This window comes from Pongo pygmaeus, chromosome 4 (genome assembly GCF_028885625.2).
Source record: "Pongo pygmaeus isolate AG05252 chromosome 4, NHGRI_mPonPyg2-v2.0_pri, whole genome shotgun sequence".
Lineage (NCBI taxonomy): Eukaryota > Metazoa > Chordata > Mammalia > Primates > Hominidae > Pongo > Pongo pygmaeus.
Window position 1 is genome coordinate 127,152,234 of NC_072377.2, and position 18,194 is coordinate 127,170,427.

General features: G+C 40.5%; 1 protein-coding gene and 1 long non-coding RNA gene across 2 annotated transcripts in view; one reads left to right on the forward strand and one right to left on the reverse strand.

Moving 5' to 3' along the window:
• Positions 1-1,830: 1,830 nt before the first annotated feature.
• On the reverse strand, positions 1,831-12,096 carry LOC129036721 (uncharacterized). The gene is made up of 3 exons (XR_008502631.2): positions 11,929-12,096; positions 6,233-6,506; positions 1,831-2,127 (listed from the first exon to the last, which is right to left on the reverse strand). It is a non-coding gene; the product is annotated as an uncharacterized LOC129036721 (long non-coding RNA).
• Positions 12,097-12,228: 132 nt separating this feature from the next.
• Positions 12,229-18,194, forward strand: part of SNX2 (sorting nexin 2) — a 54,724-nt gene continuing 48,758 nt past the window's right edge. Inside the window, exon 1 of the mRNA XM_054488259.2 lies at positions 12,229-12,467. Coding sequence (XP_054344234.1) covers positions 12,360-12,467 — 108 coding nt within the window. The 5' untranslated portion in view covers positions 12,229-12,359. The remainder of the gene's footprint in view (positions 12,468-18,194) is intronic.

Here is an 18,194-nt window from a genome sequence, read left to right on the forward strand (position 1 = left end):
GAAATGTTTCTCCGGCAACCTAAAGCCAATCCCTCACCTGTGTGCTGAATTCCATCCCCTTTCACCCTTTCAGATTTAAATAATCATGGTGGAGCCTCATGAAGGAAAATTCCACAGGTGATAAATATTCATCTGTAGAAAACTATTGACACAAGAGGATGTTAACAACATATTCTTAAATAAAAAGTCAGGCTGTACAACAATATGTATATTAGAATAGCATTTGAAATAGATAATACAGATACATAGGTAGATAGAAAAGACTGAGAGAATGTATATATGAGTAGTGATTATTCCTTAATAGCAAGATTATGGGTGGGGGTATATGTGTCTGGGGGAGTGTCTGCATTTTCTAATTTGTATGCATAGAGTTTAATTATGTTTGGAAATTAAATTTTAAATACTTAAAGAGGCAAATCATGAGGGTAGCTGTTCACTCCCACTACGAATAAAGTCAAGTCTCCATCCGGAGATTTAGGCTTTGAGTCTTATCCAAGAGCACCTATTTGAATAACACAGTAAGAATCCATAGCGTCAATCTTATGTAGACCTTTTAAGAAAAGCACATTCTTGGACTTATCCCATCCAGATAATTTGAACCAGAAAAGCTGAGGACAGAGCCCAGAAATCTGTGTTTTCTCAAGCCCTGCAGGGGATTCTGATGCACGCTAAAGTTTGAGAATCATTACTCACCATAAGTTGACTTCTACACAAAGACATAGTCCCACGGAGTGTGGAAAAAGCATAAACAAATTGATTGTCATCTGCCCATGCTCTCACGAACAAATGGGAGAGAAACAAAAGAATCCTTAACTAAGAGAAGGTTAAGGGTTCGTTTCTCTCACCACCCTGGGCAAATGGAAGAGACGGATGGGTGGAAGCATTCCTACAGCCAACAAGTCTTCAGGAAAGTTGAGCTTGACCATGCCATAACAAAAAGGTCAACATGGGCCAGGCATGGTGGCTCATGCCTGTAATCCCAGCACTTTGGGAGGCTGAGGTGGGCGGATCACCTGAGGTCAGTAGTTCAAGACCAGCCTGGCCAACATGGTGAAGCCTCATGTCTACTAAAAATACAATAATAATAATAATAATTAGCCGGCATTGTGGCACACGCTTGTAATCCCAGCTATGCAGGAGGCTGAGGCAGGAGAATTGCTTGAACTTAGGAGGTGGAGGTTGCAGCGAGCTGAGATCGTGCCACTGCACTCCAGCCTGGGCGACAGAGTGAGACTCTGTCTCAAGAAAAAAAAGGTCAACATGAATTAACTGGTAGCCAACTGGGTATGTGCTCTACTGTGTTATGCTGTCCCAGAGAGATGATTATTGGACCCTCCTCCCATTGGGCTGGCTAGATGTAATCCTCTTATTGACAGGGGCAGGAAACTAGAGGCACTGCCCAGTCACATCAAGAGAAATCAGGCATCAGGGAAAGGCTGCCAGGCAAAGGGGACTCTCCCTTTTAAAAACATATCACACACTAACATTTTAAACAGAACATTGGTACTAAAAATGCTGCATTTAACTGACTCCCATTAGCCTGCTTTCTATCTAAAAGATATGGTTTAAAACATTTTAAGGGAGAGTCATTACAATTAGTATTTGTCTGGAGCAGCATGCCCCGGCCCCATCCAAAGTGGCTATCCTAGGAAATTCTCATAAAATCAAACTGATAACTATAATAAAAGAATATGCCCATAATTGCACCCTAATAGAGTTTTTAAAATTTGGGAAAAAAATTGTTAGTATAATCCCTACCAATTACAATATAATTTCTCAGATCATTTTAGGCCTCTTTTGTGTAATTTATTCATTAAACATTATGTCATAATTAAACATAAAGATTATTTAATTAGAATATGCCCTTAAATATGGAGGGCAGCTAGGGAACATGTCAAGGCTATTTCTTCATTGGTAAAACGACAACTTTAATACAAAAACATACTAAAGAATAAGATGTTCTCACTACGGACACTATAAATAATAATGAACAAAAATGTCACAGTCTAGGCCAGTCATGGTGGCTCACACCTGTAATCTCAGCATTTTTGGGAAGCCAAGGTAGGAGGATCACTTGAGGCCAAAAGTTCAAGACCAGCCTGGGTGGTAGAGCAAGACCCCATCTCTCTGAAAAAGAAAAATAAAAAGTCAAAGTCTTAATCTATGTAAATAACATATTGACTCTTGGTATAACATTCATTTCCCACTTATGCAAATATTTTCCATTTATTCCATATTTTCAAAAATAAAACCATTTTAAAAATACTTCCTTAAAATTATACCATCTCCTTAAAATTATACCATCTTCTTTATTTCCTCAAATACCTATATTTACTTCCAAGTAATAATTTTTTTTTAAGTTTTAGGCTTTGCTGGATATTATTTTATGAAAGGATTAGTATTGCCCTAGGAAACTTTAAAAAACAATTTTATAAAAATTCTTTCCAATGGATACAATTTTTCTCTGTTTCTAGTTTGCTAGAAACTAGAAAAGCATTGGCTTTTTTTTTTAAGGTATGCAAATGTATGGAAATGATTCTTTTAATAGGAAAAATATCTATGTTCATTATTCTTGTTTCATGAACCCTGTTCTGACAAGGAGCTCACTCCAATACCAGAAATTAAGTTTCTTGGTAAACTCAGAGCTATTTTGAAATTTTATTTGTCTAATAATGATGCCTTGAAAGAAACATAATTCCCATTCAAATGCCATCAGGCTCACTGATTTTCGAGATGATTTCATGTGTGATATAAAAACAGTAGGATCTGAGATTCCGTTGTTAGTCTTAGCCTTCCAATAGATCCTATACATGCTGGCTTGAAATGACAATACTGAAATACCGAGCTCTTTCATGATCACATAAAAACATACCACTGTTATTTCCACCCATTTTAATAGTTCATGGTGGGGCTGGGTGCGGTGGCTCATGCCTGTAATCCCAACACTTTGCGAGGCCGAGGCGGGTGGATAACTTGAGGTCAGGAGTTCCAGACCAGCCTGGCCAACATGATGAAACCCCATTTCTACTAAAAATACAAAAATTAGCTGGGCATGGTGGCACACGCCTGTAATCCCAGCTACTCAGGAGGCTGAAACAGGAGAATCACTTGAACCTGGCAGGCGGAGTTTGCAGTGGTGAGCCAAGATCCCACCACTGCATCCAGCCTGGGCAACAGAGTGAGAATTTGTCTCAAAAAAAAAAAAAAAAAAAAGAATAGTTTATGGTGTAGGAAGAGCAGATTAAGCAGAAAGTAAAATGAACCTCTAGCTCCATATGCCTTACCACCTCCAGGCCACCATTCTGTCTCATCTGCCCAGAATTTAAGGATTGAGATTTTCCTATTGGTTATGCACATTATGTTGTCTAATTTTCCCAAGAATCCATTAAGAAAGTTACTATTTTTATTATCCTCATCTTATAGATGATGAGACTGAGTCACAGAAACTCCAAAGCCTGCATGCTTCTCCACCACACAATATTACCAGAGATAGAGGAACCCCAACCCATTTACACTCATGGAATGCACAACTACCAGTTTTAAGCTATGGAATGGCCTGCATACACTCTTCTTTCCAAAGACTTTTTTTATAGTATTTACGTTTCGATAGTAGCAACTGTGATAAAGAAGAATTCTGCTTCTCAGCAGTGATATGTAGTTGTATTATTTAGGATTAGATTTGGCTGCATGTGACAGAAGTTCTCAAACAATGGCTTAAGGAAGATCTCAGTTTGTTTCTATCTCATGTAAAAGCCTAAGGCAGGCATCTCTGGGCTGCTGCAGCAGATTCTCAGAACCAGGGACTCAGGCCCTGCCTACTTTGTTGCTATACCAGTCCCAGGTTTACTTTATGGTCCAAGATAGCTGCTGGAGCCCTAGCAATTACATTTGAATTCCAGCCTGCAGAAGGAGAAAGTGTGGGAAGGGCAGGCCTTCCTTTTTTAAGACATTTTCCAGAATTTACACGTATAACTCCGTTTGTATTAAATAGGCAGGCCATACTTATTCACATGGCCACCCCTGGCTGTAAGGAAGGAGGAAAAGTTCCCTTTGTTCTGTGTTGCCATGATGCCTGCCAAAACCTGGGTGAAGTAAGAATGGGGTAGGAATGGATTTGGGGAATCAACCAAGTCTTCGCCACAGGAGAGGAAAATGCATTCATGTTGAATGGACACAGGGTGAACTGGGGACCACGGTATACTGGAGAGCATATGCTCACAGAGATATGGGCTACATGCAGCCAGATTTAAAGAGAAGCCAGAAATCTAAATTTTTATGTAAGGTTTCTTGATTCTTAAATATTGCCAGTTGATTAAAATATAAAAAAACAGTGCTGGCCAAATAAAAGCCATCTGTGTCAAACCTACAGGCTGACAATTTGCTTCCTTTGATCTGAAACAACGGACTCTGTTTCTCTTTGAGATTTACTATTTTCAATCAAACAACAAATATTGATTGAGGTCTACAGTGTATAAAGTACCATGTCAAGGGTGATGAAGGACAGAAAGATATAATCTTTCACTGGAACAAGAAAGTCTCTCATGTAGGAGACAGGGTTCATGACTAGAATTGAAAAAAAGAGGTTGCAGTAAACTACTCTTTAGTTTTGCTTCATTTTGTTTTGGTTCTGGTCCAGTTTCTTTACCTAGCCCCTAACACTGTATCTTATTTCCTTAGGTCTTTTCTCAGTGTTTAATAGTTTCCATTCTCATTTTAACTCACTCAAGTAAATGAATCTGTCCCTAGAATTCCATACTTCTAAAATGTATCTCTTGGAAATACTGAGTCTCCTCTTCCTTATTTTGTTGCTAATGTTTTGGTTGACAGAAAAATTGTTTTAAGCCTTTCTTTACATGTGCTAGTCCTTGTAAAGATAACCATATACATATACATATCATAATTTATGTCTGAACTTGACTTATTGTCCTCAAAAGGATGTGTGATGGGACAAAAATTATTAATATGTAAATGTCTATAACATTCATTCCTGCTCCTCCCAGAAGTAGAGAGTGAGAGGTATTGATGGCAAAGACCAAAGTCACCCCATCAATTCTCTTGGGGAAAAGCAGTGAGTGGAACACCAGCTAGTCTTCCCCTGCCCTAGGGTGATGAGTCACTAAACATTCCTGGTGTCGTCTGGTGCTGTCATGACTGGCAGATGGGAATCAGGACCAGCTCCATAATTTGCAAGGCCCAGTACAAAATGAAAATGTGGGTCCCCTTGTTCATAATTATTAAGAATTTCAAGTCGGTTATAGCAGAGCATTAAGCCAAGCATGAAGCTCTTCTGAGCGTGGGTCTTGTGTTGCTGCACAGTTGGCGGTGACTGTAGAGCTGCATCACTGGACACTTCTGGCCAGGGAAGTGGGGAGCAAGTGGGCAGCAGGAAAACATAGGCTCAGAGTTGTAGGGTGAAGCTTTTGTTTCTGGGGAATCTGGGAGTGACAGAAGCACAGGTGCAGTTTACAGTATGAGATTTTTTCTTTTTAATGGAGGGGGATCAGGGTTTTCTTTTTTCCTTGTTTGTTGAAGTGTTCCTATGATGTGCATGTCCCCCTTTATGGTGTTCAAGAAATGTGGCCGGGCGTGGTGGCTCATGCCTGTAATTCCAACACTTTGGGAGGCCGAGGTGGGTGGATCACCTGAGGTCAGGAGTTCGAGGCCAGCCTGGCCAACATGGGGAAACCCCGTCTCTACTAAAAATACAAAAATCAACCAGGTGTGGTGGCGGGCACCTGTAATCGCAGCTACTCAGGAGGCTGAGACAGGAGAATCAGCTTGAACCCGGGAGGCGGAGATTGCAGAGAGCCGAGATCGTGCCATTGCACTCCAGCCTGGGCAACAAAAGGAAAACTCCGTCTCAAAAAAAAAAAAAAAAAAAAAGGAGAAGCAGAAGAAACAGTTATTATTAAAGGATTCATTAATCTGCAGCACTCCACTGTCATTCAGGCACTGAGACATAGGAGTCACACTACACAATGGACCCTTGGACAGTGCAGGGATTAGGAGCCCTGACCTCCCTCCCCCACAAAACAAAATTGGCATATAAGTTGTGACTCTGCAAAAACTTAACTACGAATTGCCTCCTGCTGACCAGAAGCCTTATCAATAACGTAACAGGTGATTAACACACATTTTGTTTATGTATTATATACTGTATTCTTACAGTCAAGTAAGCTAGAGAAAAGAAAATGTTATTAAGAAAATTGTAAAGAAGAAAAAATATATTTACTATTTATTAAGTGCAAGTAGATTGTCATAAAGTTCTTAATCCTCATCATCTTCACGTTGGATAGGTAGAGGAGGAGGAACAAGAGGAGTTGGTCTTGCTGTCTTGGGGTAGCAGAGGCAGAAGAAAATCCAAGATTAAGTGGATCCACAAAGTTCAAACCCATGCTGTTGAAGGGTCAAATGTATAACCATTTCACAGTTCTTAGTAATGTCACTGATTAAGGGTTGGCCCACACTTTTATAGTAATAGGAATTTATTTGTTTGCATTTATGGCCTGTGGAAAAAAACAACAACATTATACTTGGCCATCTATCTCCCTCCTTTCCTCTCTCCATCCCTCCCTCCCTTCATCCAGCCCTCTTTTCTTCCTGCCCTCTCTTCCTCCCTTCCTTTCATCTTTCCTTCTTTCCTTTGCTTTCTTTCAAACAATTGTGAAGACTTTCATTATTTTCCAATAAGAATCTTAAAACATCTTCACTTAATGATAACCAATCATACTTATTTAAGCAATCAAATGATTATTTTTCCCAATACCATTGCAAACAAGACCATAATAAATTCTTATTTGTTCAAGGCTGCCGTCCTATATGTAACCTCACTCACCAGGAGCTATGTTCAAAGATAAGTTCCCTCCCTTCTCTTTCTATATATTTTCTAATTTTTCACAGAAAGTTCCCTCAACCCTTCTGCCTAGGGTAATAGGTCACTCTATCCCCTAAATACAGCTTGTGTTGGGTTCCAAATATCACTTTTATACCGTCACTTTTTTTTCTTAAGAGATGGAGTCTTGCTGTTTTGCCTAGACTGAAGTGCAGTGGCACAATCATAGCTCATTGCAGCCTCAATCTCCTGGACTCAAGGGATCCTCCTGCCTTGGCCTCCCAAGTAGCTGGGACTAGAAGTGCGTGCCACCACACCTGGCTAATCCATCAATACTCTTGAAAAAAAATCCTCCTTCTTTGAAATATATGACACCTGCTATCTCTCCTTGTCATTGGAAACCACATATTTCTGGTCACTCCTACTGACAGGCTTCAAAATCCTTAGTTCCCTTGTTCTCCACCAAGATCATCCTTAAAAAGCCTAACATTGAATCAGTCCAACTATCCACCTCCACTCCTACACCAACATTGCTAGGCTACTGGAGAAAATCTCATAAATGTGGAGATTATTTCTATCACATTGTCTCTACCTCATTTGGGCTTTCAATACTACTTTTCAATCCCTTATATGTCCCTAGCGAATGTTCTCTCCAATTCTACTCACAATCTACTGAAAATGCTCTTCCTCATGTCACTTATGCTGACATTAATTTCTTTTCTCTTAGTAATCAACTTCCCCTCTACCCCCGAAAAATATTGCTTTTGGGTATTGACTTTTTCCATTTCTTGCCCCTATATTTACAAACAAGTCTATGAATACATCCACTGAGGTACACTGATTGCATTCATTGCCCCAATTAACCACCTCCCTTTTCCACACCCTTTGCCCTACAATTTTGTAGTCCCTTCCCATTCTGATCCTGTGCTTGCCCATGTAACTTCCTTTTGTGGAGGCTTGAAGAAGTGCTTGCCTATTTCTGCCTTCTGTTTGGAGCTCTGCTAGGACCTTGAACAGAAGCCCAAGCTAACCTGCTGGAGGGTGAGAGCACATGGAGCAGAGCTGAATTGTCCTAGCCAAGACTGTCCTAGTCCAGCCAGTCTCAGCCAATCTATCAGCTGACCACAGAGCATGAACAAGCCTGAAGATAAGAGTTGCCAAATCTGGTTCAGTAGAACTGCCTACTTAATCTGCAGACTCATGAGAAATAATAAGTAGCGGTTGTTTTCAACCACTACATTTTGGGATGGTTAGTTATGTAACAATGGCTGACTAATACAAACTCTCACCTCCATCTCTCCGCTCTCAGAGGAAGAAGAATCCTTTCTCCTTTTTAAGACAAATTTATCTACTTGCCCTTTATCCCATTGCTGCATTTCAGATCTCATCCTTTTGATTATCTCTCTCTATACTGCATTTTCAACCTCTTGCTCCCTTTTGACCTCTTTCCCTTATATATTAATATAAGCATGTTCAAATCTTTCCCATTAAAATAAAACAAACGTACAAAAATAAACCTGTGTCTTCCATAAGTTATTGACCTATTCTGTCATTCTTTTCATTTATATTCCTTGAAACGATAATAATTTATACTAATGCATTAGTTAGGGTTCTCCAGAGAAACAGCACCAACAGGATGTATATAGTTATAGAGAGAGATTTATTTTAAGCAATCGGTTTATGCAATTGTGGAGGCTCAGTGAATTTAAAATCTGATGATGTAGGCTAGCAGGCTAGAGACTCAGAGAAAAGTTACAATTGGAGTCCACAGGCAGTCTGCTGGCAGAATTTTTTTCTTGCTTAGAGGAGGCCAGTCTTTGTCCTACTATGGCCTTCAATTTATTAGATGAGACACACCTACACGATGGAGGGTAATCTGTTTTACTCAAAGTTTTCCAATTTCTATGTTAATCTTATCCAAAAAACAACTTCACAGAAACAAACACTATAATGTTTGACCAAATATCTGGGCACCATAGTACAGCCAAGCTGACGTATAAAATTAACCATCACAACTTGCTACACTCTTTTTATTTCCATTAACCATTCACCTTTTCAGTTATCATCTTATTAATCTACCCAAGGTATGTGATACTACAAATGCTCTCTTCTTTGTCCTTTTACTTTCTTTACAGCCCTCTCTCATAGATTGCTTCCTATCTCTCTGACTGCTGCTCTTCAGGTTTATTTATGATCTTTCTCCTTCCTTCCTTCCTTCTTTCTTTCTCTGTCTTTTTTTTTTTTTTTTTTTTTTTTGAGACAGGGTCTCTCTGTGTTACCCAGCCTGGTCTCAAACTCCTGGATTCAAGGCGTCCTCCTGCCTCAGCCTCTCAAGTACCTGAGATTACAGGTCTACAACTGTAAATCATCCTTAGGGCTGTGCTTCCCAGACTACCTGGGCCTTCTCATGTAACAGTGGCTCCAGCTACCAAATCTATATCTTCCACTTAGCTCGCTCTTCTGAGCTTCATTTCATTCATTCTTTCATTGAGGGTGTTAATAGGGTATCTATCTTAATGAATGCAATGCACTATGGGGCCTTGTGGCAACTTTTAAAATGTCCCCCCAAAACCCTGCCTCCTGTTATTCACACCCTTGTTTTACTCCTTCCTTTGAGTGTGGGCTTCCAATGAATAGAATACAGCTAAAGTAATGAGATGTTACTTATGAGATTAGGTTACAAAAATACTCTGGCTTGTTTTCTTATTAACTCCCTCTTACCCTCTCTTAGACCTGTCTCCTTCTGTCTTTCTCAAAAGTCTTTGCTCTGGGAAAAGCAAGCTGACATGTTGTGTGGGAAGCCTTACGAAGAGGCTTATGTGGCAAGGAGCTCAGGTTTCAGGCCAATAGCCAGAAATAACTTGAGGCCTGCCACCAGCTATGCTAGTGAGCTTGGAAGCAGGTCCTCTCCAGTTGAGTCTTGAGATGACTGCCTACCTGGTCAATACCTTGATTGCAGCCTTCTGAGAGACCCTGAGTCAGGGGCACCCAGTTAAGTTGTATAAACTAATGAGCTGGTCAAAGGGATGTGGACATAAGTGGTGTGTGCAACTTCTGGAATGTGCCCTTAAAAGGACGGTAACATCATGTTTCCCTTTGACTCCTTTTCTGCTGGCTGGAATGCAGTGTAATTGTTGTGGTGAGCTGACTTGAACTGTGAGGATTCTTGATCCACAAAAACCATGAGAAAATAAATATTTATGGTTACAAGCTGCTATGTGTTTATGTAATTTGTTTTACTGCAATAAATAACGTATACAGGGCTGGCTACTCAGGATCCATCCTCAAATAATGAATGCTCCCTGACATCAACGATCCTTCAGTCCATTAGGGGTGATAGAACAGTGTCTGTGACCACAGCACAACATGGTAGGTGTTAAAATACACACAACAACCGGTGGGTGCACAAAGAGAAGATAATTTCAATCATACTTGAAAGTGAAGTGATTCACTCAGTGATTTTATTTTGTCATTGAATGAGGAGACTAAATCATTTGATGAAAATGAAGAGAAAAAGATGGTGGGATACTTGAGGAGAAAATGACTTTTTAGCACCTATGCTGGGAAGAATAGTTGAAGGAATTGGAAATGAAACAACTAACGGTATTTAGGCAGTGTAGAAGTCAGAATTGGAAATAATGGACTTAAAGGATCTTCAATCTGAGGTTGGGATTTATTATGCAAATACTTTAGCAATCTGGATATACGATTAGAGAAATTGATGGCTGAATTTGGGATTTCATAGAAGATGAAACAGAAAAGCAAGGAACCAAGGAAGAAGATGAGCTGAGAAAAATAGCAAGACAATTATTGCAGTTCTGGCTCATAGGGTTTAGGCTGACTAGGGAAAGAAAGACAATCAAAGCTTCTGAGAGTTTAGGGAAAAGGCACGTGATTCTGACCCACCACAAATCACTGAGACTAAGGAGTCAATGCTATGTTTGGTTTAAGCCTAGGTGATGTATTCCCTCCCTGAGGTGGAGAAAACTCACAGCTGAGAAGAAAGTTCAGGTATGCTACCATGAAAACCATGAATGCACTAGCAGAGACCACTAGTTCCCTACTTTCTTCTAGGGTAAGTGAGCCACTAATTTTTAGGGGGAGAAATAACAACTTCATTTCCTAATGTCTTCTGTAGCTAGAGATGGCCATGCAGCTAACGAGCTGGTCAAAGGAATGTGGACAAAAGTGGTGTGTGCAACTTCTGAACTGTGCCCTTAAGAAGAAGGTGACATTATTGTTTTCCTTTCACTCTTTTTCTGCTGGCTGGAATGTGGTGTAACTGTGGTGGTGAGCTGACTTGAACCATGAGGAAGAGACTACGTCCTAGGGAGGGCAGAACAACAGAAGGGGCCCATGTCCCTGAACGATCTCATAGAACCTTCACACCAGCCCTAGTACTACATGAGGGACAATTAAACTTGTTAATTTTTCAAACCACTTTTGATGTGGGTCTCTGTAACAAGCATCAGGACCTATATTTCACCTATTTCAGATGTCCACTAAAAAAGATAAGCTGGGAATATATATGACCATAGCATAAGACAGAAAGTAGTAAGCAATAAATAGAGACACATGTAAAAATTAAGGATGTGTATAATCATCACCTCAAGTCAGGCTGGGAGCTTTCATAAGAGGTTAAAGTTTCTGACCCATGACAGACTCCAGACTTTCCATAAGGTGGTGGATTTGCAGGCCAGGGAATGTGACTATGTGTTCTTAAGAATCATCCATTGATTTTCCTATCATTTTTCTAGACCTTTTGACTTATTGAGAAAAAAATTATGTGGCTCATGATAAAATTGGAGTGAATCGCAGACGAGAAATTATTCAGGGCCCTTTCGTTATCTAGAGCTGCAATCACTAAATAGGTAACCACTGGCCACATGTGGCTAATTAGATTTAAATTAATCAAAATTAAATAAAATTTTAAAACTCAGTTCCACACACCGGCCACATTTCAAGTGTTCAGGGGTCACAGGTGGCCAGTAGCTACTGTATTGGACAGCACAGATAGCGAACATTTCCATCATGTCAGAAAGTTCTATTGGACAGTTCTAGAGAGATCTAAGAGACAGTACGTGTCTCTCACTCACCAATACTCCATCTCGCCTCAGCCTGTGTGCAATCCAAGCCCAGAGACTGGTCCCCAGGCTCTACCACTTCCTACAGAAGATTTAAAAACTGGTAGTGCCAACAGAAATTATTTAGCCTAGTCCCGCCAAGAAGGTGATGTGGTAATAAAGTCCAAGATTCTGCCACATAAGTCGGGTCAGCAAGTCGGCGGCGAAAAGAGGGCCACGTCCCAGACTTGCTGGGAGGAGACGGGACAAAGGGGCGGGGCGAGCGCAGCGCGCTCCGGGTGGGCGCCGAGAAGAGGCCGGGGGCGGGGCCTAGCGCGGCTGGGCGGGGCCTTGAGAGGCAGGCCAGGGGCGGGGCAGCTGTCGGGTCGGCGCGGGCCCAGCCGTGCGTGCTCACGTGACGGGTCCGCGAGGCCCAGCTCGCGCAGTCGTTCGGGTGAGCGAAGATGGCGGCCGAGAGGGAACCTCCTCCGCTGGGGGACGGGAAGCCCACCGACTTTGAGGATCTGGAGGACGGAGAGGACTTGTTCACCAGCACTGTCTCCACCCTAGAGGTGAGACCGCGTCGCTGTGGGTGCTGCGCTGCGTCGCTGCCGCGCGTCTCACCTTTCCCCTTCGCCGACTTGTCCCTCCCCACCCCCCGGGTTTGCAAGGACCGTCTTGGGGTGACACCTGTGACGCGAGCCCCACCTCTGGTGCCTGTCAGAGGGCTGTGCTTGGGCTGAGCGCAGGGCCTCCTCAGGAGAGCAGCCTGCGGCCCGGGGGTGCCGACCTAATCCTCAGAGGGGCCAGGACCGAACCGAGCATTGCAGCGGCCCTTTCCCAGCTCAGCTGGCCTTCCTGGGTGTCACTTGCACCTCCTCCTCTTCAAGCCAGAGAAGGGTTTGCTCTGCATCCCAGTAAACCTCCACCGAGCTCTCCGGGGGCTTCAGTGGCCCTTTTGAAGGGGTGCTCGCTTTTCCTTTCCCGAGGGAGGGTGTGCCGCTGCCAGGGGAGCGCAATGAAGTGAGCGCTGAGGGGCCGAGGGTCTGTGGGGAACGAGTGGGTGCACTTTCCCAGGAATGGCCCTTCACGGACTGCTGGTTCCTCTTGAGGGAGCTGCTTCTGATTTGGACTGTTAAATTGGTAAATGCGTTTGCCTGTTTTTGTTTGTCTTTAGTTCCTAGACTTTTAAAAGGTTATAGTATTTATAAAATGTAAAGCTGAAGGCAGGATTAGTCCAGGAAACTGCTGTGTGTGTGTTTTCTTCTAAGTTACCAAGGGAGAAGTAGAAACCGATCTCCACTCCTTTTTCCTCTTTTCTCGCTTGATCAGCGATCTCTGAAGCTGTGTGTTCCTGTTTTTGTCAAAGGAAACACCCTCTATAAACTTAACTGTTTTGGGCCCTCCTATATCCAGTTCACATTTGAATTGCTTTGCGTTTGATGAGAGCACCCGCACCTCACAGCCTAATTTTAAGTGTGTGTTTGTGAATTAAAATGTACGAAATTTCCCAGAGGATTGTTTACCGTGGGCTACACTTGCTTTTAAAGTACTTTTAATAAGCTTTCTTGGCTTGTTCAACTCTGCACCAAATCAATTGGAAATTACTGTGAAATATCCATTATCTGAAATTCAGTTACCTGAAACTGGAAACCCGGAAACCGTTTTCAGCACTGATCACATTCTGCTAATTGCATGTGCAGTGTCGCAGCCAAACCCCATCTCCCCTCAGGTTATAGGTTTCCTGCAGCTTAGTGTTAGTTTCCTGATCATCTTTGTGTCTCTCACAAAATCTTGAACATGTGTATTTATTAGGTTGGTGCAAAAGTAATTGCGGTTTTTGCCATCCCTTTTAATAGTCAAAAGCCGCAATTACTTTTGCACAAACCTAATAGTAAATGTTTGCCTGAGTTAAAACCAGCACCTCCTAAAATTAATAAAAATTATCTTGCAGAATATATTTTCGGGGATTAGTATCCTTTTAGCCCTTTCTACTTACTATACAGCTACTTTAACATGTACATGTGTTGAAAGTGTCTGCAGGATCCTAAGACCTGTATTCCTTTTGGAGGATACAGTTTTTCTACCAGCGAGCATCAGAACAAACTTGATTGACCCTAGTGTGAACTAGAATACTGTGAAGGCTAAGCATTCTGTGGGGGTAGTTTAGAGTTGAGTAGAAAGAACTATAATCTGTATTTCCCATGTGAATAAAACTTTTTAAAAAACAGTGTTACAACCTTTTTTCAGTAAGTCTGCAAAGTTCGATTATGAATAATTTATCTTGGTTAACGCACTGTAAAAGTTGTAAACACATTTGTTTTTGATTGTTCATCTCAGCACCTTATTTAATGTACTCATTTAGGGTACTAATTTTCAGAAGGTGGTGTGGCTGTGAGATTTGTAGTCAGATTTTTTTTTTTCTTTTCAAATTTGGGAAGGATAAATAGCAGTATTTCCTCGTATACCAAAACTGCTTTAAAGGAATGTTCTTTCAGTGCTTCACTTTTCTTTTAAACAGTGCTTCTCAAACTGTGGTGTGCCGGAGTATCCACAGTATTCATCTTTAAAATGCAGATGCCTGTGCTTCACTGGAAACTGCATGTTTAATAAGTGTTCTAGATCCATGTTTTGCAATCTTTATAAATAGGGATCTTGTTGAAGTGCAAATTCGGATTCTGTAGGACTGTGTAGAGCCCAATATTCTGCATTTTTAACAAGTTTTCCTGATATCAATGCTTCTGGTCTATAGACAACATTGAGTTGCAAGGCCCTACGTGATTCTGATATAGATCATCAGGCTTGAATAGTTATTACCTAAGAAAATATATACTACTTAAACCATAAAATCGAAAGTAAGACATATAAATTAATGTCTTTTAACTTAAAGTAAGTCAGAGTTTATTATATTATTCATATAGGAACTTTTTCATTTAAGAGCATTTAATTTGCAGGGGGATCAATTGAAATTTAAGTGAAAATCAAATTATAGAATAAAGCTTCAATGGCATAATTGTTAAGCTTGTAACGCCTATGCATTACTATATCTGTACATTTATGTGTATATTTTTACATTTATTATTTTTAATTGACACAATGTACATATTTAGGGAGTACAGTGTGATGTTTCAATACCTGTGTACAATGTGTAATGATCAAATCAGGATAATTAGCTTATCCATTACCTCAGATGTTTATCAGTTCTTTGTGTTGGGAACATTCAAAATCTGCTCATCTAGCCCTTTGAAAATATACAATAAATTGTTAATTTTAGTCAATGTATGGTGTTCTAGAACACTAGAGTTTATTCCTCCTATTTGGCTGTAATTTTGTATGTTAACCCATTTTTGACTGTTGGCCCCTTCCCAGACTCTAGTAATCACTAGTCTACTTTCTACTTCTGCAAGATCAACTTTTTTAGCTTTTACATATGAGTAAGAACATGCAGTATTTGTCTTTCTGTGCCTGGCTTATTTTACTTAACATAATGTCCTCCAAGCTCATCCATGTTGTTGAAAATGACAGGATTTCATTCCTTTTTATAGTTGAATAGTATTCCATCATGGATATATACCACATGCTCTTGATTCATTCGTCTGTTGGCGGATACCTAGATTGCTTCCAAATCTTGGCTATTGTGAATAATGCTGCAGTAAGCATGGGGGCACAGATATCTCCAACATACTTATTTCCTTTCCTTTGGATATTTACCCAGTAGTAGGATTGCTGAATCATACGGTAGTTGTATTTTTAGTTTTCTGAATAAACTCCATACTGTTTTCCATAATGGCTATACTAATTACGTTCCCATCAGCAGTATATAAGATAACTCCTTTCTCCACATCTTTGCTAGCATTTGTTATTTTTTGACTTTTTATTTATTTTTATTTTTATTTTTTTGAGACAGTCTCGCTCTGTCACCCAGGGTGGAGTGTGGTGATTCGATCTTGGCTCACTGCAGTCTCCACCTCCCAGGTTCAAGCAGTTCTCCTGCCTCAGCCTCCAGAGTAGCTGGGACTACAAGCATGCACCACCATGCCCTATTTTTTGACTTTTTAATAGCTACTCTGACTGTGGTGAGATAATATCTTATTGTGGTTTTGATTTGCATTTCCTTGATGATTAATGATGTTGAGAATTTTTTTCTTATGTATATATTTTTTAACTCAATATTAAACTCCTCCCCTTTCAAAATTAATAACAGCCACATAAAGCTATATCAGTAAATAAAACATTTCAAACTCCTACTGTATGTTTCTGTTGTGACTGTGAAACAAAAAAGGGATGGAGACAGAGAAGGGGATGAGAAGGGAAAAAATCTGGCAAAAGCCTGTTCTTTTATGGTACCTGAGAGGCAAGGCTTTAACTTGTTTATGAATACTGTTTTATTCCTTAAATGGTACAAACCTAAGCTTAATGATGCTTGATCTTTAAATACAGTTTTGCATGGAGTAGTAGATAGTACATTTTTTAAAAAAGGTCAGGAATTTATATTAACTACCTGGTTCTTTTTTAAAAACAGCTGTGTTGAGATATGATTTATATATCATATAATTTACCCATTTAGTATGTACAATTTGATGGTTTCTAGTGTATTCACAGATATGTCCAACATCACCTCAGTTTTAGAGCATTTTCATCACATCAGAAAGATACCCTGTACCCTTTAGCTATCATCCCACGCCTTAATTCCCTCATCCCCTCTGCCCTCAACTCTAAGCAACCACTAATATACTTTCTGTCTCTAGATTTCCCTATTCTAGACTTTACATGAATGAATCGTATAATACATGGTCTTTTGTGATGGGCATTTTTCCTTTAGTACAATGGTTTCTAGGTCTGTAGCATGTATCAATACTTCATTCCTTTTTATGACCAAATAATATTCTGTAGTATGGCTGTACCACAGTTTGTTTAACCATTTGTTGATGGACATTTAGGTGGTTATGAATATGACCGTGAGTATTCAGCTATTGTGAATAATGCTGTTAACATTCGTGTACAAGTGGAATTGCTGGGTTATGTGGTAACTCCATGTTTAATCATTTGAAGAGTTGCCAGACTGGTTTCCCAAAATGGGATGAGTTGGAGGCACTTTTTTAAAAAGTTATTTTATTTTTTCAAGTTCTGGGGTACATGTGCAGGATTTGCAGGTTTGCTAATAGGTAAATGTGTGCCATGGTGGTTTGCTGCTCCTATCAACCCATCACCTAGGTATTAAGCCCAGCATGTATTAGGTCTTTTCCGTAATGCTCTCCCGCCCTCCCCTTACAGGCCCCAGTTTGTGTTGTTCTGAGTTGGAGGCACTTTAAACAGTCTGAGGTTAAAGGCCTAAAGAAAGAAAGTGCAAATAATAAAGGAGAAAAGAGAACTTATGTAATAGCAGATTAAAAGATAATATTCAGAAGACTTATAATGCCTCCCTTCAGATGATTCTTAGGGGAGGGAATAATAAGTTTATTTCACTTGAGGTTATGTTATATCAGTGAGGATAGCATTAGGCAGCTAGGACTGCTGGATGGGCTAGAGATGTAGCTTTGGGAGTCTATCTTAAACTTATTGAAAACACTAAACTGAGATCTTTGTGGAAATCTAGTCCTCCTCTAGTGGAGTGTATGAACCAACAGAAGTCAATATAATAAATACAACCGTGTGAATAAATACCTGCCATACCAGGTGATATATGTGTAATTAAAAATCTGCACAAGGTACAGAAACAGGTGATATATGTGTAATTAAAATAGAAATAGTATAGAAGACTGGGGTGACTTGATTGCATAGAGATGATCTTTGAGGCCCTGAAAGTGGTTGAGAATTATCAAGAGAAAGTAGAATAAGACAAGAGACACTTTTGATAAAGAGGAACTGAGAGCAAGTTTAGTATCTGCTGTTCTAACGTAACAGGTGGTAAAAGTGTATATAACTTCTTTTCTTTTCTTTTTTTTTTTTTTGAGACGGAATCTTGCTCTGTCCCAGGCTGAAGTGCAGTGGCGCAACCTCAGCTCACTGCAGCCTCTGCCTCCCAGGTTCAAGCGATTCTCCTGCCTCAGCCTTCCAAGTAGCTGGGATTACAGCTGCACGCCACCGTGCCTGGCTAATTTTTGTATTTTTAGTGGAGACGAGGTTTCACCATGTTGACCAAGCAGGTCTTGAGCTCCTGACCTCGTGAACTGTCCACCTCGGCCCCCCAAAGTGCTGGGATTACAGGCCTGAGCCACCGCGCCCAGCCTTGTTTTCTTAATTCTGTTTTCTAATCATTGGGCCTTCAACTTTAAATGTATGAAATTTTTGAAGATTTC